Source organism: Balaenoptera borealis (assembly GCF_965194805.1).
Source record: "Balaenoptera borealis genome assembly, chromosome: 1".
In the NCBI taxonomy this organism is placed as follows: domain Eukaryota; kingdom Metazoa; phylum Chordata; class Mammalia; order Artiodactyla; family Balaenopteridae; genus Balaenoptera; species Balaenoptera borealis.
This window is the reverse complement of record NC_138860.1, coordinates 141,266,911-141,288,227: the sequence shown is the minus strand read 5'-3', so window position 1 is coordinate 141,288,227 and position 21,317 is coordinate 141,266,911. Positions and strand designations below refer to the sequence as shown.

The 21,317-nt window shown below is 40.0% G+C and overlaps 1 protein-coding gene across 21 annotated transcripts in view; it reads left to right on the top strand.

Moving 5' to 3' along the window:
- Positions 1-21,317, top strand: part of PATJ (PATJ crumbs cell polarity complex component) — a 350,711-nt gene that overhangs the window by 265,197 nt on the left and 64,197 nt on the right. For 17 of the 21 annotated variants that reach the window (XM_082356311.1, XM_082356308.1, XM_082356318.1 and 14 more), the window contains 3 exons: positions 12,912-12,986; positions 17,820-17,934; positions 20,993-21,126. In XM_082356311.1, the coding sequence (XP_082212437.1) occupies positions 12,912-12,986; positions 17,820-17,934; positions 20,993-21,126 (324 nt within the window). Of the gene's footprint in view, positions 1-12,911; positions 12,991-16,928; positions 17,012-17,819; positions 17,935-20,992; positions 21,127-21,317 lie in introns of all 21 variants that reach the window. The other 4 variants (XM_082356317.1, XM_082356327.1, XM_082356322.1 and 1 more) reach the window with 2 other exon arrangements.

The following is a 21,317-nucleotide window of genomic DNA, read 5'->3' as shown; positions in this document are numbered from 1 at the left end:
TTGTCTGATTCTGTAGTTTTCTGCCTTGATGTAAAACCAATTTATGTTTTCTTTGGTTCTTGTCTGTTTCCTTCTCCATGTTGTTATAGATACTAATAGCCAGTAAAATAATTTCAGAGCTACTAGCTTACAACAAAATAATAAAAAGACAAATAACTCAATTAAAAGATGGGTAGGGATCTGAACAGGCATTTCTCCATACAAATGGCCAATAAGCACATAAAAAGATGGTCAACCTCATTAACCATTAGAGAAATGCACATCAAAACCACAATGAGATACCACTTCATACCTGCTAGGAGACTATAATCAAATACACAGATAATATAAGTGCTGACAAGGATATGGAGAAATTGGAACTCTCATACATTGCTGCTACAGCCAGTTTGGAAAACAGTTTGCAGTTCCTCAAAATATTAACAGAATTACCATATGACCCAGCAGTTTTACTCCTAGGTATATACCCAAGAGAAATGAAAATACGCATCACACAAAAACTTGTAAACAATTGTTTACAGCAGCATTATTAATAATGGCCCCCAAATGGAAACAACCTAAATGTCCACCAACGGATGAATGAATAAATAAAATATGGTCTATCCATACAGTAGAATATTATTTAGCAATGAAAGATAAAGAAGTACTGATACATGATGCTACAAGAATCAAAATCTGCAGCATGGCTTCACTCCTATTAATTATTAATTAATAATGCTGCTATAAACAATTGTATACAAGTCTTTGTGTGATGTGTATTTTCATTTCTCTTGGGTATATACCTAGGAGTAAAACTGCTGGGTCATATGGTAATTCTGTTAATATGGGCACACTTGCCCAGTTTTACTTCAAATTCTTACATTTAGGCACCATTATTTATAGGGGAAACAGAGCCAAATATGGTAATGGAGGTTCCAAATGATTATGTGCACTTTGCACTAGAAGACTTGTTAGGAAATTACTAATAAGCTTGCCACAGACATAACAGCAGAAGTGCTTCAGCCACTCACGTGTGTTCTTATGATTTTAGGTTGCTGTAGATTAAGACAGCTTATTTTAAAAGTAGAAAAACAGATTTTGTAAGTGCTTGCCATTAACTTGCTACTAAATTCCCAATGTATTGATTGAATCAATAAAAAGCTAGATGTTACCCCCCCCCAAAAAAAAAAGAATCAAAATCTATAGAGACAGAAAGTAAATTAGTGGTTGCCTATGGCTGGGGCATAGAAGGTGACCCTAATGGGTACAAGGTTTCTTTCAGAGATTATGAAATGCTCTAAACTTAGATTGTGATGACACTTGTATAATTCTGAATGGTAAAACCATTGTATTGTACACTTTAGATGGATGAATGTTATGATATGTTAATTATATCTCAATAAAGATGTTTTAAAAAATTACAGGAGGAAGAAGAAAGAGGGGAAGACAGAATATAGACAATCCACAAACTGAAACCAAATCAGAAATTTGATTCTAGGTAACCTCTACACTGGAAATTCTGTGATTCTGTTAAAAGAACTATAATAGGATCCTATGCGAGGAACTTTTAATGTAGTCTCTCCACATTTTGGAATCTTTTTGCAAGTGTTTAATAATCTGCACCCTAGTAGAAAAAGCCCCACTTCTTTGTCCGTCAGAATTAAAGCTTGACTTTATCTTATAAATTCCTGTGCTCAGCCTGTTGCTACACTCTGTGCTAGTTCCTGGGAAGATGCTACCGAAGGTAAACAGACATAGTCTCTCTTCTTGTGTTGCTTACAGTCTTCATGGGAGAGTGACATCATGTAATGTTACATATAGATTGAAATCTCAACTTTGATAAAAGCTAAGAACTAGAGGCGCTTGGTGCTAAGAGAGCACAGAATAGGGGGGTTTGACCTTATCAGGGAGGGCTCTCCCAGTGAAAATTGAACTGAGATCTGAAGAAGCTGGCGCTACCCGGCAGTGGGGCAGAGAAAAAACAAAGGAGGGAGCTAGGCAACCTTAGAGCCTCAGGGAGTTTGGGGAACTGAAGTTCTGAATGTTCACGGCTGCCAGAACTGGTGAGATTTGAACAAAACTGGAGTGGTTGACAGGGGCCAGGCCACGCTGGTAAGATGGTCTCTATGCTAACGGTAGTGGGAAGCCATGGAGGGCTTTCGGAGGTGACTCTAAACTGTAGCTGTAACGTAGCGATCAGGTTGGACAGGGGCCAGAGTGGATGCTGATGGGCTGGCTGGGAGTTTACTGCGGCAGAGGCAATGGCAGTCTGCAAGAGATGGCGGTGGCAGGATATATTCTCATATTCTGTCTTTGCAAAAATTATAATAAAATAAACAGCAAGGTAATATATGTGTTTACCTGGTAAGTTCCACAGAGAGTTGCCAGTCAAAGAATTTACCTTTCTTGCTCCCCGTGTGCAAACCTTCCGCTGTACATGTGCTTTAAAGCTTTCCTCTGAACGCAGGTTTGGAGCTATTAAAATGGCAGTTGTTACACCATCTGGGTCTTGAGAGCAAGCATCATCCCAAGGCTTGGCCGGCAGCCCAAGATAACCTTGCTAGGAAATGCCCCCAGCAGATGTGCCCGGCGTTCTAGCCCCACTCTGTGACACTGCTTAGCAACAGTGCATGCAGACTGTGTATCAAGTGTTCCCTGTCATTACAGACCTAGTTCGTGTACAGCAGCCTCAAGAACATTTAGACTTTTCAGAATTTTTCAAAACGTTTAGGTTTTTTCAAACGGTCTGCCGTGTTTGTCTTTACTGTTGTCTTTCATTATGAAACGTAATTTCTGACCCTTAGGGCAAGAATAGAAAAATGAGAGTATTCCAGTCACCGCGAGGTGGCATTCAACCTGTAGTTTCTTTGTGGAGATTTTAGAGTTTACAGGGTAGCGAGATGCCTGGGGAAGCATGAATTGTTTCTGAATTAACTATCATTAACTCAAATGGGCTGTGACACGGAAATTCACGCCGCAGCTGACAGTGTATTTTACCATTTCAGAGTCCCCACCAGCCAGAATAGCAACATTTGAGGAACACTTTTTACTCTCTACCTTGATACACTTGATCCACCTAAAATTTTCAAACGTACTTACTGAAAAATCAGTGTTAAGTGTTATAAATAATACCTGCATCTCCAAATGGTCTGATAGTACTTGCTTTCTCAGATGAAAAAGGCTGTCAGATGTAAATCGTGGGCTCTGATATCTGAATGGACATAAACATTCCCCCTGCCGTCACTAGCTCTGACCTAGAAAGTGACTTATCCTGTCTGCCTTCCTTTCTCCACCCAAAAATGGGGGAGGAGGAGACCCTCCTATTTTTTGTGAACATGAAGTGTGATTTTGTACGTGAAACTCTTAATAGTGCTTGGAATGCAGTAAGGGCTCGGTGACTGTAGCTATTGTTAACACCAGATTTTGTCTATATAAAATCAACGTGTGCTAGAACTCTCGTTATTCAGTACACATTTCCCGAGAACTTGTGATGTATCAAGCTCTAGGAATGTAAAGATAAATAAGACATCTTTCATCTAGGAGTTCACCACATTAGGTCTAATGCAAAGGTTACAAACTGGTTGTCAGGAGATTTTTACATTAAAAATCCTGGTTTCTATTTTCTACTGAAAACAGACCAGCATTCCAAGCTGCCCCTTTCATCAATTATGTACTTCTAGTTTATTTCAGTCCCTACGTTTCCACCATTCTCTAACCCCTGCTTAGAGAATGCCTGCTTCCCCGTCACCTGTAAGTACTTGAGTACCTACATCATCCCCATCACCTGTGAGTACCTGAGGCTGCATCCCAGGTCTACTAGCTGTGGCCATGCAGGTGGGCCTGGCAGAAGGTGAAAGCCGAGCAGTAGACAGGAGCTGGGTGGTGGAGGGCCTTGTGGACCAGGAGAAAGGTCTTTCTACCAACAGAAGCCTTTGGAATGGTTTTTAAAGGGGGATTATAATGATGAGATTAGCCTGTTGATAAGATCCTTTTGAGCTCCCTGTGAAGAATCTGCTAGCCAATGTCAAAACTGAAGGCAGGGAGTTTAAAAAGCTGCTAGAGGAAATGAGATGAAAGTCAATAGTGACCTAAACTAGGGGGTCTGTCAGTGAGTGCAGATTTTCAATAAATACAGGAGTTAGAATTGATAGACTTGATGATTGTTTGAATGTCAAAGTTGAAGAAGAAGGGGGGTGAGGCAAGGATTCTCAGATTACATCATGGGCAGCTGACTGGCTGGTTGGTTGATGCCATTCACTGATAAAAGAATGAGGAGGAAGGGAATTCCCCAGTGGTCCAGTGGTTAGGACTTGACGCTCTCACTGCTGCAGACCTGGGTTCAGTCCCTGTCCAGGGAACTAAGATCCCGCAAGCCACTTGGAGTGGCCAAAACAAAACAAACAGGAGGAAAAGCAGATTTGTGGGGAAGGATGATTTGTTCCTTCTTGTCTACTGAGTTTTAGGTGTCTCTGGAAGACAGGAAACTGTTATTTAATGACTACTTATTAGGTACCTGTCCCTGTAGTAGGCACTTTAAAAGATTATCTCATTTACCCCAACAAAAACAGTAGTAGTAACAATAGTAATAATAATACCATCCACCATTTACTGAGCACTTATCATTTGTTAGGAACTGGACACAGTGTATTATCTCCGTCCTCCCCATCATGGAGCATTATTCCCTCCATTTGGCAGATAAGGGACCTGAGTATTCCAGAAGTTGATGCACTTGCTCAAAGGCTTAGGGGCAGTAAGTGCCACAGTAAGGATTCAAAACCTTATGTTTGACTCATAACCTTACATGCCTGACTTGTGCCAGACTGTCTCTCCAAGAGCTATTTGGTATTAACCCATGAAGAAGCTGAAGTTTAGGAAGTCTAATTTGTCATAGAGCTTGTAACCTATAAGTAGAAAAACCAGGACATGACCACTGTCAGACACCAAAGTCCAAGCTTTCTTCTTTATCCAGATAATACTAAAGAGTTATTAATTAGACCCATGTGGATCTGTGACAGTTCTCACTGGTCAGTGGGAAATATGAAAAGTAATAACCACATGGAGAGTTCTTCATAAAGCTAAATTTATTCAATTTAAAAGACTGTCCTTTAAGATTGTGTCCTACCTAACTTTTTAGTGTTAAAATGGCTTTTCCTACATGAAATTGTGGTGGTAATATATGGTGATAGTTGTGGGGAGAGGACTTTAATAGGTTGACCCCTCTTAAATCACTGATATTTGACCATTTCTTGACTCATAAATTAGCAAATTCATATGCTCCAACCTAGTATTCCCTTGCTCTCAATTCCTTGGCCAAAAAAAAGGTAACTCTATAACCTCAAAGTCCTTTTGAAAAATTTCTGGTCTTTGAAATCCCAAAGTCTAAGAAAAATCTATTTTGCTTCATGTTGTGATCCTAGAATCAGGAGTACTTTGCAAATGATTAGATGAAAGCAGGCAAAGACAGAGATTAATAAAAGCTCGCTGTGGTTTTATTTATTTATTTATTTATTAAGTTATTTATTTTTGGCTGTGTTGGGTCTTCATTGTTGCGTGCGGTTCTTCTCTAGTTGCGGCGAGCGGGGGCTATTCTTTGTTGTCATGCGAGGGCTTCTCATTGCGGTGGCTTCTCTTGTTGTGGAGCACGGGCTCTAGGTGAGCGGGCTTCAGTAGTTGCAGCACGTGGGCTTGGTAGTTATGGTGCACGGGCTTAGTTGCTCCATGGCATGTGGGATCTTCCCAGAGGGCTCAAACCCATGTCCCCTGCATTGGCAGGCGGATTCTTAACCACTGCGCCACCAGGGAAGTCCCTGGCTGTGGTTTTAAACCTGATAACTGGGAGGCTGATATTGTCACTAATTTTTTTTTAAAAATGAGAAAAAAAAACAGATCTGTGGGAGAAGATAATGAGTTCAGTGTAGAATTTTAAAGGAATAATATACCACATGACTTCTGATACAGGTTCAGTTTATCAATTTTGACGGCTGTGCTTGATTAAAAATTATTCCTAAGTGTTTTTAAAGTGCTGGCATCCAAGTTTGGGGTAAAAAACAGTTTAAAATGTGTTTCTGATGATTATAGGCTTCTTGTTAAGTCTTACATCCAGGCTGGAATTCTCAGGTGTAATATCCTGCTCATTTTTAAAGCAAGGTCCTGAGCTGTGTGCTTAAAATCCATTTTTATCCCCAGTTTGCTGTCCATCAGGAACTGTAGGATTTCTGGTTCAGCTATGGAAGCCGATGCCACTGTGTGAATATTATTTTCTGTTTCAGATCCAATATGAAAACAGCATCTATAGCAGGAGTGTAGGCGTTCCCTACAGAAGAATGTGTCTGAGTCAGCGCTGGCCTCTCTTTTGTGACAGTATGCAAATTGCCAATGGCAGAGTTCAATTGCATTCAAATATGTGCCATTTTTCACAGCTCATTGTACTTTATGTCTTGTATTTCTGAAAATCACTTGAGATTTGCCTACATGATAAATTTCCCTTTCCCAGTCATAAAAAAAGACAGTAGATCTACAGTCAAGTCTACTTCGTTCACGAAAGTCACGAGAGAAAAGCTTTTGGCTTTTCCTTCCATTCTCTTCCCCTCTGCATCTATAGAGATGTGAGGGTAGCCAGTAAAGTAACCTCATGAACTCAAAGACAGCAGAAATATAAGTACACATTTTTAATACAAATTCACATCTTGGACGTCTGCTAGCTTTCTTTCACTCCCAGCCAATTTAATGGCCTGCTGTGGTGACTTTTTATTCAACTCAGAATTTCATCTTGCCTACAAGGAAGCTATTGCTTACCAGATATTTCTAAATTGAGAAAGTAATCTTATAATTATTCAGCAAGCATGATGGGCCCAGAGAAGCTCTCAGTTGTGACAGCTCAGAGCCCTGAACTCATACTTTCTTACCGGTGTTTGGTGCCCCATCATCTGAATCCCAGAGCTTCGCAGAAATGTTATGATGTTCTTTGAGTCTGTAAAGTTTTCACTTCTCTGGGGAGGGCTTATTTGCTGACATAATTTTAAGATCATATAACCTAAAACCTATGTTGATTATCTTATCTTTCAAAGAAAGCAGAAAATAAGTGAGTATATTGAAGGCCTGTTATATCCCCAGCGCTGTGCAAGCCACAGGGCATATCACAGTGAGCATGACACATAAGTCTTCCCTTCAGAAAGCTTTCAGAACTGCTGAGAATAATGGCAGCTAACTCTGTCACTGCATTTACTACGTGCTCCAAAAGGCATCATTCTAAGTGTATTAATTCATATTTTATATGAGATCAAGCCTATTATTATCGTCATTTTATGGATTAGGAAACTGAGGCACAGAGACACTCAACTAATAAGTGTCACAGCCTGGATCTGTATCTGACTTTAAATAAATGACTTAGTGTTGACGAGTACTATTGAAGGGAAAGTTAAGATGCTGTGGGAGCTTTTGCTTATGTGATTTCACCTGATCCAGGTGGGTAGATGAGTGGGTAAGAATTAGGGTGGGACTGATCTAGGCAAAAGTTGTCCTTTTAGGATGAGCAACTTTCTTTAGTTTGTTGTCTTGTACTCAGTTCACTTCATCTCTATTTACAGACTCACTCCAGTGAGTTTGTTATTCTGATCGTTTCTGGGCTCCACCTCATTTTAATCAGAAGTCTCTTGGTTGCAAGTGATAAAACCTCAACTTGACCTTATAGACAGAAGGGGAAATTCACTGATAGGCTACAGGTTCTTTTTACATAACTGCAGGAAGGGACAGTTGGAACCAGAGACCTGGTGCTGGCAGAGGTGACTCTGCACATTTGTCTGACTCTCTTCTACTTCAAACTGGCTTCCTCAGCATGGGGCGAGCATGGCTGTCCATGGCTCCTAAGCCTCTCTGCCAGAAAGGGGCTGGCTCTCTGCCCTTGGGTCCACTTTGGAAAATCTATAGGATGTTCTTGTGCGGTTCGGGTGTCCACACTTGGACCAGTTACTGTGGCCAGACAGACAGACATGTTGAGTACCCAGCTTTGGGACAGAAGTCAACCAGCTTTGGTGATTGTAAGCTGGATATCAATCCCGTTATTATCTATTATAAAGAACATTCCCAGTGTTGCCTTTTATGTCCACCCCTCTGAAGCTCCTTCTCTTGATCAGAGTAATTTGCCTGGCCCACCAAGCATTTTCCTTCAGGGGCTCATAGTGCTGCGCTGAGGATTGTAACATAATGCACACAGAATGTGTCATATCAGTATGTTTCATGAAATGAGAAGATCTTTCCACACTCCTTCCTCAGTCTTCTTACTTAGAGGTCCCCTGTGCAAAGTCTACACCTTAAAATGTCCCAGAACCTCATCTTTGAAGGCATTAAGAGCTCCCTTGGAACAATAGTTGGGAGATTAGTAAGTTCTAAATTTAATTGTAAACACGAAGGAAAGTGACTCACCCAAGGTCACTGCAGTGGCAAATGCCATGAATTTTGTTTTTCCTGCCCAGGCTCGAAATAAGCAGGCATGCCTTGTTCCGACTTGTTGAACCTAAAAATGGAATCAGTATGTTGAGGCCAACTCCTGGGAATCTTGTATGAATTATTGGGAGGAAGTGAGCCTTTCCCTGTCACTGTGGTTTACCCCTCGGTTAAGGGCAGGGACTTTGGAGCAAGATGTGTCTGTATTAAGTTCTGGCCTGGCATATACTTTGTTTTGTTTTGTTTTTAAATTTTATTTTAATTTTATTTATTTTTACTTTTGGCTGTGTTGGGTCTTTGTTGCTGCGCGCGGGCTTTCTCTAGTTGCGGCAAGTGGGGGCTACTCTTTGTTGCGGTGCACAGGCTTCTCATTGTGGTGGCTTCTCTTGTTGGGAGCGTGGGCTCTAGGCACATGGGCTTCAGTAGTTGTGGCACGCGGGCTCAGTAGTTGTGGCTCACGGGCTCTAGAGTTCAGGCTCAGTAGTTGTGGTGCATGGGCTTAGTTGCTCCGCGGCATGTGGGATCTTCCCGGACCAGGGCTCGAACCCGTGTCCCCTGTGTTGGCAGGTGGATTCTTAACCACTGCACCACCAGAGAAGCCCCCTGGCATATACTTTGGATTCTCTGTACCTCCGTTACTTCAACTCTAAAATGAGGATGATAGAAGTACCTAACACATAGATCTGTTGTGTACATCGACATCTAAAATATGTAACCTGGGCTTCCCTGGTGGTGCAGTCGTTTGGAATCCACCTGCCAATGCAGGGGACACGGGTTCGAGCCCTGATCTTGGAAGACCCCACATGCCGTGGAGCAGCTAAGCCCGTGTGCCACAACTACTGAAGCCCGCACGTCTAGAGCCCATGCTCCGCAACAAGAGAAGCCACCGCAATGAGAAGCTCGCGCACCGCAATGAAAAGTAGACCCCACTCACTGCAACTAGAGAAAGCCCGCGTGCAGCGATGAAGATCGCAGCCAAAAATAAATAAAAATAAATAAATTTTTAAAATCCCCAGAAAATTAAAAAAATAAAAATGAAAAAACAAAAATATTAACCTACCTGGTTTGGTAACTGGCAACCGTGCTCCGTAAGTTCTAGCGATTGTTTTATCACCATCATGTAATGGCTCCATCCCTTGGACCAGAGGTTTAAGGGTAATCAGTATAAGAGATGGGACATTGTGGTAGGCCAGATGCTTTTCAGAGCTCTGATTTCATCCTTCCACATTTTTGAGGACAAGATAAGAGAAAGAGAAGGAAATTAATACCTCTTGGGCATCTGCTATCTGCCACATACCTTCACACATATATCTTTCAGTTGTAATTCAATATTTCCGTAATTGTTTCTCTAGTTTCTGTCTCACCAGATATGTACATGTCATAAGTGCAAGGCTCCATTAGTCTTTTCTCACAGCACAGAGCAGGTGCTCAGCAAGCACATGTTGAACTCAACTTTGATGGCAACGCTTCATTCAGGTAGCGGTTATAGCATTCTCACTGTTGGGAGAAATGAAGGTTTCTAAGTATTACTGCTGCTAATAAGTAGTGGAACCAATCTGAACCCGGATTTTTCTCGCTGCTATTCCAGTGCCCTTTCTTTTTATTTACAAGTGCAAATGAGGACAAGTTCTACGATTAGTAGTACCCTATGTCATATGCAAATTGGGTTTTAAAGTGTTTAGCTGGGGAAGTCAGCTCCTTTGTCACATTGCTGGTTAATCTGGGTTTAAACAAAGGTAGAATTGCAGACCTCTGCAGTATCATTTTCAAATAGAGGCACTTTTTGCTCTTCCTAAGGCCATTTGTTCCACACTAGAGGGAACAACACCAGTGGTTTCCGTTTATAAGGTAGTTTAGAGTTCTTATTCTGAAAATTCCCATGAGCGCCATTTACTGACTTTCCCATGTCTTTCTTCTCTGTTTTCAGCTGTGATCCTTTAAAATAGAGGCCACAGGGTCACCTTCACTGTGTGCCCTTCCTTTCATGGCTGGCTCTGAAATCCACCCAGGTGCATTTAAGCTTTAAGTTCCCGAACTTTGATTCATTTAGCACTAGCCCTTTATCAAGCTTATATTCTATTCTGCCATATGTTTAAGAAACAAATAAGACAAAATCAATGATATTAGTATATGAGAGACAAACACATAAGATTTTTAAATATATATAATGTTACAAAAAATAGTGATAAAATAAATTGGTCATGCTGTGAAGGGGCACCACCCAGGGGCTCAGGGAAGAATTAAGGGAAGAGGTAATTTTAAAATTCTTTCTTTTTAAAAAAAAAAATTTATTTTATTTATTTATTTTTGGCTGTGTTGGGTCTTCATTGTGGTGCACAGGCTTCTCATTGCAGTGGCTTCTCTTGTTGCGGACCACAGGCTCTAGGCGCGTGGGCTTCAGTAGTTGTGGCATGCAGGCTCAGTAGTTGTGGCTCGTGGGCTCTAGAGCACAGGCTCAGTAGTTGTGGCACGTGGGCTTAGTTGCTCCACGGCATGTGGGTTCTTTCCGGACTAGGGCTTGAACCCGTGTCCCCTGCATTGGCAGGTGGATTCTTAACTCCTGGGCCACCAGGGAAGTCCCTAAAATTCTTTTTATGTCACATAATCTGTTTAGGAGCAAAGTTAAAAAAAACAAAAAGCTAGGAATGAGGGAGAGGAGTTCTAGGATCTTTTGAGGGAGAGGAGTTCTAGGATCTTTCTTCCATATGGGGGAAATAAGAGAGAATCTAAATGAGAGATAGTTCTGGTCCTAAAAAATGTTACAAGTAAGCAGCTAGGGGTACTCACAGTCATCCAGGGGTCCTAGGCTGTAGTCTCAGGATATTACGTGGTGGGGTTAAATCTCTCAGGTTAGAAACTAATAGGGAATTGAGGAGACAAAAATGAAATTATAACCTAATCTAGTAATAATGAATGGCTGGACATAATCTGATTATTATCTATTGTATTGTTGCAAATCTGATGGGAGCCTTTTGAAGAAAGAGTATATCAGGGCTTCCCTGGTGGCGAAGTGGTTAAGAATCTGCCTGCCAATGCAGGGGACATGAGTTCGAGCCCTGGTCCGGGAAGATCCCACATGCCACGGAGCAACTAAGCCCGTGCGCCACAACTACTGAGCCTGAGTGCCACAACTACTGAAGCCTGCGTGCCTAGAGTCCATGCTCTGCAACAAGAGAAGCCACCCAATGAGACACCCGGGCACCGCAACAAAGAGTAGCCCCTGCTCGGTGCAACTACAGAAGAGCCCGCGCGCAGCAACAAGGACCCAACATAGCCAAAAATAAAAAATAAATTAAAAAAAAAAAAGAGTATATCAATATGCCCAGAAAAGAAACCAGGGTGGGGGTGGGAGTGGTGATGTCAAATAGTACACCAGTGTTCCCCAAAGGAGAAAGTGTCCTGTCCAGGTAATTGTTTTCACCAACCCTATAGCAGAGTTAGGAACGTGGGTTTATCATAGCTTGATTTCATTTACTATCATCATTAGCATCTTTATTAAATACTTGCTGTTTGCCAGGTACCATGCTTAGTGCTTTTCATGTATTGCTCCATTTAATCCTTTCAACATCCCTATTGTATAACTACTCTTATTTTTTTGCTGTTTTATATATGAAGAAACTCAGGCTTGGAGAGGTCAGATAACCTGCTCAGGATTTCAGAGCTTTTAAGTTGAGGAGCTAGGGTCACAAACTGCTAACACTCTACTATACAAGTCACACCTTTCCTCTCACCTTGAGATAGATTACCTATCTGCCAACTGTGTACTAGACCCTCTGCCTGGGTGTCTCTCAGACATTTACCAATGGCCAAGTAAACCCATCCTTTCTCCTATCCAGATCAGTCTCTCTCTGTGTTCCCTGCCTCGTCCAAGCAAAAATGCATGAGTTCATGCCTTAGAGTAAACCATCATATAATAATTTCCCCTGTAAATTGCCTGTAAAAAAGGATGAGATATGGTGGGAGGCAGACAAGCATCTGGTCAATTTATCACTGTCATCATTTGTTTCAACTAACTGTCCTTTAACTATGCATCAGTTTCACATGTGTTTTGATAGTTTGCGTCTCTCCTAAGTCTGAAGTCTGCACTTCTCCATGGAGTTCAGAACTAACTTTTATCTCCCAGTGTCTTTAGTGAGTGTACATTTTTGCCTCTAATTGGATATTTTAAGGGGAAAGAAATTCTAATAACAGGACTTGAACCCTGAAAGGGTTCAAGAAGAAAAATCTCTGGCTGAAATGACCATCAAAAGGTATCTGATAGGCTTAAAGCCTGACAGATCTGAAAGGGCCAACAAAGCATTTGGAAATGACAAGCCTGTGTTCATTTCTGAGAGTTAGTCCAGGTGGATGAATAGAACTCTTCTGCCTGGTGTGTTGGTCATTTATGTAGTAGCTTCAAGCCCCATGAAGTGGTGCTTGACTGCTGAATTTGGAGAGTACAGTTGAGCCTACAGTTGTAATACTGATAACTGGCCGTATCTTTTACATTTTAGGAAGACATCTCCCAAGTGGTTGGTCAAGATGTGGTGGCAGGTCAGCAGAAGGCACTGGAATGTCCAACTGACAGTGTACGTAACTGACCCTTTATGTTTGCTCTACTCGGATGGTGTGTGTTATAAATGGGTTCCAGAAGGAAAGGAGATGGTTGCAATGAAATCTGATCCTTTATTACTTGGCGGGAAGTTAAGGTGTGTCTTTCAACCTGAAGTCAACCCACAACTGTATCACCGATCCTGTGCAGGATGTGTGGAAATATCCTTTGTATGTCTTCCTGTACCAACACCCTAAGCAGGTGTTTAAAAGTGAGGCATCTCTGAAAACACACTTGCACCTAAATTCTGAGAGCCCCATGTCTTACATAATGTCATGAATAAAAATTTTAAGAAGGAGAGTTTGTAGTTGTGTAGAATTATAAATGCAATAACAGGTGTTCCTTGTATTTATATAGTTTTTCTTCTTAAAAAACTATGTTTCTATCTGTCAAATTTTTGTCCTGTTTTTGCTATTGAACTTTTTTTTGTGTTGCTAAAGTTTACATTATTACTATATTAACTGTTTTTGTGTTTAAGGAACTATAGATTACTAGAGCTTACAGGAAATATATGTTATTTCAAACATTGCCAAAGAAAATGCCTTTGTAAAGTATCCAAAATTATATGCTAAAAACCTAAATAAAAACACGTAGGTGTAGAAAGAACCTTAAAAATAAGGTTCAACTGAAAAAAATTCACTTCAACTGAAAGTTGTAAGCAATTTTTTAAAATTTAGAACCAGATTTTTTTTTTTTACTTTATGTAATATATTTGCAAATAGTATTAATGTGCTAGTACTTTACATACTGCCACTTATCTCAAGACATATATCAAACATCTCTAAAATTTTATAACCATAGAATTTTAGAACTGGCGTGAATCTACACATCCTCTGGCCTTTCATTTCCCTGCTGAAAAGTGAGAACTTAAATATCTAAGTCATTCTCCTTTCAGAAAGTGATTATTACCCTTTTCTATAGCTGCAGAAGAGAAATGACCCAGAGATCATTGGGCAACATCTGCAGTGAAACTGTGTCAGCTCAGCATAAACAACTTCCCAACCGTTTGAGCTGTGACAAAAGGAATGAGATTCTTTGTGGAAATGGAATTTTTCATCCCTGAAGGTTTTCAGTCAGAAGCTGGCTGATCATTTATTAATATGTTATCAAAGGACATAAAAACATTAGTAGCTATTATTAATTGAACTTCTAAGTTATTCCTGGAATAGTGATAGGTTTATTTATGTACTTTTATCTTCAGTCTCTACAACAACCTTGCAAGGTATAGAGGTACCACCACCAATTTACAGATGAGGACATTTAGGAGGTTGAGTGGCTTGCCTGTGATCACACAGCTAAATAGTGATAGAAAACTCAGTCTGTCTTCTTTTGAGTAGTGATTTTTTTTTCTTATCATGAAGATCTGATGAAGTGTAGACTCTTTCCCCAGAAAAACACTGGTAAGTATAACTTTGATACAACCGCAGAGGTTTTATAGTTCCTAGAATTCCCTCTATAAATCTCTTAGAAACCCATTTATCTTGTGTTAAGAATCCATGATTTAACTAAAAAATAAGTTTCAACTTAAAAAACAACCCCCCCCCAAAAAAAAACACTTGACTGAGCTCCACACCCCTAGTGCCAATTTCTTTGGTCTAGAATGGGGGTTCCAGCATTCATAAATTTAAAAGGCTCCTTAGCAGTTTCTGTTATGAAGACAGGGTTGAGAACCCCTGGTTTAGTTAGGCTGGATGACTTATAAAGTCCACTCCAACTCTGATGTTCGAATACAGTAACATTCAACAGCAAATCCAATCTGTCTTCTCCTTTTTTTTTTTTTTTTTTTATAAATATACCCCTTTTTAATTTTTTTTAATTGATTGATTGATTTCTCTTTTTTTTTGGCTGTGTTGGGTCTTCGTTTCTGTGCCAGGGCTTTCTCTAGCTGCAGCAAGCAGGGGCCACTCTTCATCGCGGTGCGTGGGCCTCTCACCATCGTGGCCTCTCCCGTTGCGGAGCACAGGCTCCAGACACACAGGCTCAGCAGTTGTGGCCCACGGGCCCAGTTGCTCCGTGGCATGCGGGATCCTCCCAGACCAGGGCTCGAACCCGTGTCCCCTGCACCGGCAGGCAGACCCTCAACCACTGCGCCACCAGGGAAGCCCCTGTCTTCTTTTTTTTAAAAAATTTTTTTTGAATTTTTGAATTTTATTTTATTTACTTTTTTATACAGCAGGTTCTTATTAGTTATATCTATTTTATTATTTATTTATTTATTTATTTTTATACAGCAGGTTCTTATTAGTTATCCATTTTATACACATCAGTGTATACATGTCAATCCCAATCGCCCAATTCATCCCATCACCACCCCCACCTCCCTGCCGCTTTCCCCCCTTGGTGTCCCTACGTTTGTTCTCTACATCTGTGTCTCAATTCCTGCCCTGCAAACCGGTTCATCTGTACCATTTTTCTAGGTTCCACATATATGCGTTAATATATGATATTTGTTTTTCTCTTTCTGACTTACTTCACTCTGTATGACAGTCTCTAGATCCATCCACATCTCTACAAATGACCCAATTTAATAACTTTTTTTCATATAATTTTTAAAGGTTACAGTCTACAAATCCAAGTTTTCTAATCTTTCATACTTGGTAGTTTGGTTTTATGTCAGTGGATGAGTCGTGGTAGCTGTGTTCACCCATCACCACGTCTACCAACAAGTGGTCTGCCTCTGAACATATGTTTGTTTCACTTGGTTTCTGTGGACTACTTCCTTATTTTTTCAACCCATGTCTGTTAGAAACCTACCTAGTACGCACAATGAAATGGATGCTGCATGAACTGGGAAATAAAGATGAGCAACAAACATTCCCTGCTGTTAATAAAAGTCATGATGTAGGGATGACTGTCTCTTGTGCTCTTCTGTTTTAAAATTCACACCATTTTTCATAAAAGAACTCTGTAGCTGGCATTTAGTTTTATTATCAATTTTCTTTCTCGAGATTATACAAAGGAAAGGTGACATAAGTACTGTGTGAGTTAAGATTATGTTCAGTTGCTGCAAGAAGTTTCTCTTTTACATAACGGTGTGGCTGTGATCAGTTTGGGGATGACATGGTGTCTCCATGGTGTCACGGACCCAAGCGCCTCTTCTCTGATTACTGTACCATTATTTGATTACTCTGCCATCCTCAAACTATAGCATCCATTTTTTTGGTCTAAGACTGCTGCTCCAGTTATTAGCATTGCATCCACATTTCATCTAAAGAAGGGGAAGGCAGGATTGTTCTCCTTAAGAAAATGACCTGAAAATTGTACAGTTCATGTTTGTTTACATTCCATTGATCATAGACTAGTCTGTGGTCATGTCTGGCTTCAAGGAGGCTGGGAAGTGTGGTCTTTAGAGTAATTGGATATTTAGGTGGTTCCATTGTTCAGTTTTCTCATAGTAACCCCTAGTTTGTCATTTTTTCACTTTCTTCTTTTTAGAATCACTGAAAATATATATTCAAAAAAGTCTTTTTAAATAAGTGTACAGTCATTATTAAATGATGGTGATAGAAAAACTGCAGAGAAAAAAAAAAAGAACATCAGTAGAATCATAACCTAGCAACTGTTTGATAAAACACTTTAAACTTGCAACATTCTTCAAATGCCGACTTTTAGTCCTACTTCTTCCTCTAATTAGCTGTATGATTTCAGATGTCACTTGACATTTGTGTCTTGGTTTCTTTATCTGTAAAACAGAGTAATATTGTCTAATTGTCAAGGTTATTCTCATGATTAAATGAATTCATGAGTATAGAAGTGTTTTTGAAAACTGGAAAGCACAATACAGATATACAATGAGTGGTATTGCTTTTCTTGTTACATACTGCACAATGCCTTGTATTGAGGCATAGACTTCCACTGATGGAATCTTGGGGTGTTATTGTTCTGGAGCAGTTACCTTGATCCTATTTCTGGACTCCAGGGACAGTCTGGTGCTTCATTGCCTCCACCAGAATCTTCCAGCTGGGGATGGGTTTCCTGGCTAACTACAGATCCAGAAGGCAGGCCAGGTCACTACCTATATTTCTTAACTGCCTGTTAAGCAAGCATGGAGTCCTTTTGGTTTTTCTTAGTTTTCTAATACTAATATTCATTAGAGATATTATCAACAAAAATTCAGAATTACAAGTTAATTTTCCAAAGCTTGCACAGCAAATGTCTCTGTCCCTTCATTGAATTACAGATTTATTTCCTACTCTGAGTTTCCATGTCTTCAATTTTTCTCTGCATTCATTCATTCATTCATCAAACATTTATTGAGGCCCTACTATGTTCCAGGCACTGGGAATCAAAGGTGAATAAGCATTCTTTTAGGTGAATTGAAGTGTAATGATGTACCTGGGTTTGTTGTCTCTTCCTAACCCTACTGCTCAATTAACCTACCTCATGCATCTTTGACTATGTTAATATGTCCAGAAAAGTTGGGCAGTGTCATGTGCTCAGAACATCTGCAGCACAGATTGTTTTTCACTAAGCACAGCACAGATATACAGACTTCACACTGATTTCATCAATGTAAAAATGCTTCCTGGCCCCAGCTTCATGCACAAACCACAAAGATAGCTTCTATCCTTCTTCCCTTCCTTGATCCATCCTTCACCAAAGCATTTTAGATATAAAGTTAAATAGGGAAGCATGGGGAATGGGACAGAAATCATCCTAACTTCCCCATGCCACCTCTCCAACTCCGAACTTTCAAGAGGCATTATTGGAGTGCACCATTGTTTTGGTGACAATACACCAATTTTAAAGTCTTCTCCTCTTGTTACCTTTCTCCTCTCTGACATTCATCTAATTTTCCTTTCTTTTGTAGGCTGACAGCCGAATGAAACAGCAAAAATATTCAACGAAAGTCTCTTTCAGTTCACAAGAGATTCCTTTAGCACCAACTTCATACCATTCAACAGATGCAGACTTCACAGGCTATGGTATGAGTCTTTCTCTGAGCAGAATTGAATCCACTCATCAAACCTTAGAAAAGGAAGGGATTGTGATGTCCTGAAGAGAGCACTGGACCAAGAGTCAGGAAGCCTGGCTGGCATCCCTGTTCTGCTTCCTGAGCTTTGGGACTTGGGCAGGTCACTTTACTTCCAAAATCATTTTTCTCATCTCCACTAGTGGGATTGCCTATTACTTATTGAATATAAAAGTAGTAGAACAAAAAAGGCCCTCAGTAAATGCTACTGAATCTTAGGCTTCCAGATTATTCTCTAATCTCTCCAAAATATTGTGTTTAGTTCATGAGTAGTGTCTCTGAAAAATCACATTGAACCAAATTGTAGCCTTATGTAAGCTATTTAAAGACTTGATTTTCAGTGCTTAAAGAAATTGATAATCACTTTCTCTCTTTGAATTCCTGGATTGAATTATGCTGACTAATGGTTGAAAATAGACCTTCAGAATGAATAATGAGTATTTCCATTTTGCTTTTATGCAGTGTAAGTCAGTTTTAAAAGGACTATTTAAAACACATGCTCACCAATGGTAAAGCGTAACCCAGCATGAATTTAGCAGACCTGACACCTTTATGGTATTTGTGTTTTACATATTTTTTTCATGAATATTAACTCATAAAAAATTTATGAGGCAGGTATTATTCTAAAGCACTAAATTTTTTGCTAAAAGACTTGATGGATGTGGTCAGCAAACTATGACCCCTGGGTCACAGTTGGCCCACCATCTGGTTTTTATATGGTCTGCAAGCTAAAAATGGTTTTCACATTTTTAAAAGGTTGAAAAAAATCAAAAGAATGTTTCATGAAAATTATATGAAATTCAGATTTCAGTGTCCATAAATAAAATTTTATTGGAACATTCATTTGTTTAGGTGTTGTCTATGGCTGCTTTCACACCATAAGGGTAGAGTTGAGTAGTGGCACCAGAGCCTGTATGGCCTGTAAAGCTCCAGATATTTACCATGTGGCCTGTTACCAAAAAAGTTTGATGACTCCAATGTAGACCAATTGAGTTTTGATCATATATATCCCATATCTTTACCTCTATAGCAGAAATTAATCATCCCACAATTTAATCTGTGGAAATTGTATTCATTCATCCATCCACTTACCAAACATTGATTGGGGGCTTGGTAGGAGTCAGGCTTTGGGCTGGATTCTATGAGAGAAATAAATACCAAGACTGACTCAGGACTGGCTATAGGGTGAGGCAGAAGCAGAGGAGGGAAAGAAATGCCTCCTCCAGTATCTCTTACTATGTTTTCTCTCCTCACTCAAGAGACTAAGCTAGTGATTTACATAAGGAGTATAAACTATTTAAAGCATTCATGAAACTATGACACTGTCATACATTGTTTTTATTGGAAATCAGTGAACAACGTAGCATGAAATACGTATGTTGCCAAAAGATCTAGAGTCAAATTAGGTTTACGATTTACTAGCCTTCTGATACGGCCTTTTAAAATTGTTGCCGAGGTTGTGTCATTGTTACACGAGAGGCCATTCGATTAATAAATTCCATGTGGTCAGGAGCGGCACCTATGTGAAAACCACCCAGTGACAGTGTCTGGGCTGAGCACCTCAGGCACGTTGTTCCTTTAATTCCTCAGACAGCCTCCTGGATAATGATTACGTGCATTTTTCTGATGACGAATGAGCCTCAGCTGCACCCACTATTAATTTCCTTCTTGGGAACTCACATCCACTTCTGTACCACCCCGAAACTTGTGCCCTTCGGTCCCGAAGACAATGATTATCGCTGAGTCAGAGCAGAGCCCTCACAGGCTTACCTAGGGCCTGTGTTCTTTTGTTTTCTACCAAGTGTCGGCAAACTTCTTCTGTAAGGAGTCAAGGAGTAAATATAAGGCTTGCGGGCCAAGTGGTCTCTCTGTTGCAGCTACTCAACTCTGCTGTTAGCAGCCGTAGACTAGATGTAAATGAATTAGCAGGGCTGTGTTCCAGTAAAACTTTATTTATAGACATTAAAATTTAAATTTCATATAATTTTCACATGTGTTGAAATGTTATTTTTCCTTGGATTTTTGTTTTTCAACCTACATTCTTGGTCCTTAGGCCATAGTGTACTGGCCTCAACTTGTACAGAGGTCTGTGGATCTCAGCTTGGCCCCTGTGCATTAGCCGCAGCTGACCAGCAGATGGGGCCCTTTATTATCAGACCTTTACCAAATTCTATCATGGTGTAAGAATCAGTACTCATGATGATCAAGACTAGTTATCAAAAAAGATGACGTTCTCTAGAAACTATTATTTGTATAAGAGTCTCTTGAAACTAACATTTTGAATGTTTGGATTTTTCAATGGGCTAGGTTTGACTGAAGATGCATATGTGTTAATATTTTTTTTCCCCCAGTTTTTAGAAAAACCCAGTCTAAAACAATGATTTTTAAAAGTAAAACAGCAATAACTCTTTTCACAAGCCTTTTCAGTTATGGACCCAGCAATTAATTCTACAGTGTTGTGTTTATAACACTTTTTTTTTTACTATGTATATATTTGGGGATCATTTTTAGGTGATGGTTATTTTCAGTTGTGTCATACTTTATTGATTAGATCCTTTATACATTTTAATTCATATGATATGCTCTAATTGAAAGTACTTAAGCACTATTTCTTAATTAGTATTTTATAACTGTAGCTCAGAATTTGTACAAGTCTTTATTCTCATTATAACATATACCTATATGTACTTAATCATTTAATCAACTTAAATTTTTCCATACCAGTTTTCATGGTATATTTTAAGATTTAAAAAATTTCAAGTACAACTAGAATGGTTGATCGTGTGGGTTGGTGGTAGCTATTGTTTTAATCTCAAAAGTGTCATAGGAACGTCATGTTTCGTCCCCGGGTGAATGGGCAGTAGTGACCCAGCTTTTCGCTTCATGGTGCTTGGGAGGAAAAGAGTGAAATGATAAACACATGTAAACGCTGCACTCCCCGAGCAGTGGAGGGTGCAAGCTGAGCTGCATCTACTACTTGCCAGTCATTCTTGCGTTCAATCCTTCTCCAGGTGGTTTCCATGCTCCTATGTCAGTGGACCCTGCCACGTGTCCCATTGTTCCTGGCCAGGAAATGATTATAGAAATATCCAAGGGGCGTTCAGGGCTTGGTCTCAGCATTGTGGGAGGAAAAGACACACCCTTGGTAAGTTTCTAGAAGTGAACTATATCCACTGACACAGAGTTAGATGCTGAGCCTTATTATGGCCTTGGGTCACTTCTGTGGAAGACTTGGCTTTTTCATAGTACGTAAGTATATGAACTATTGTTATTATGATCATTATCATCATTATTATTTAGTGGACTGCTACATAAAAGTGTACATCAGTTACTCCA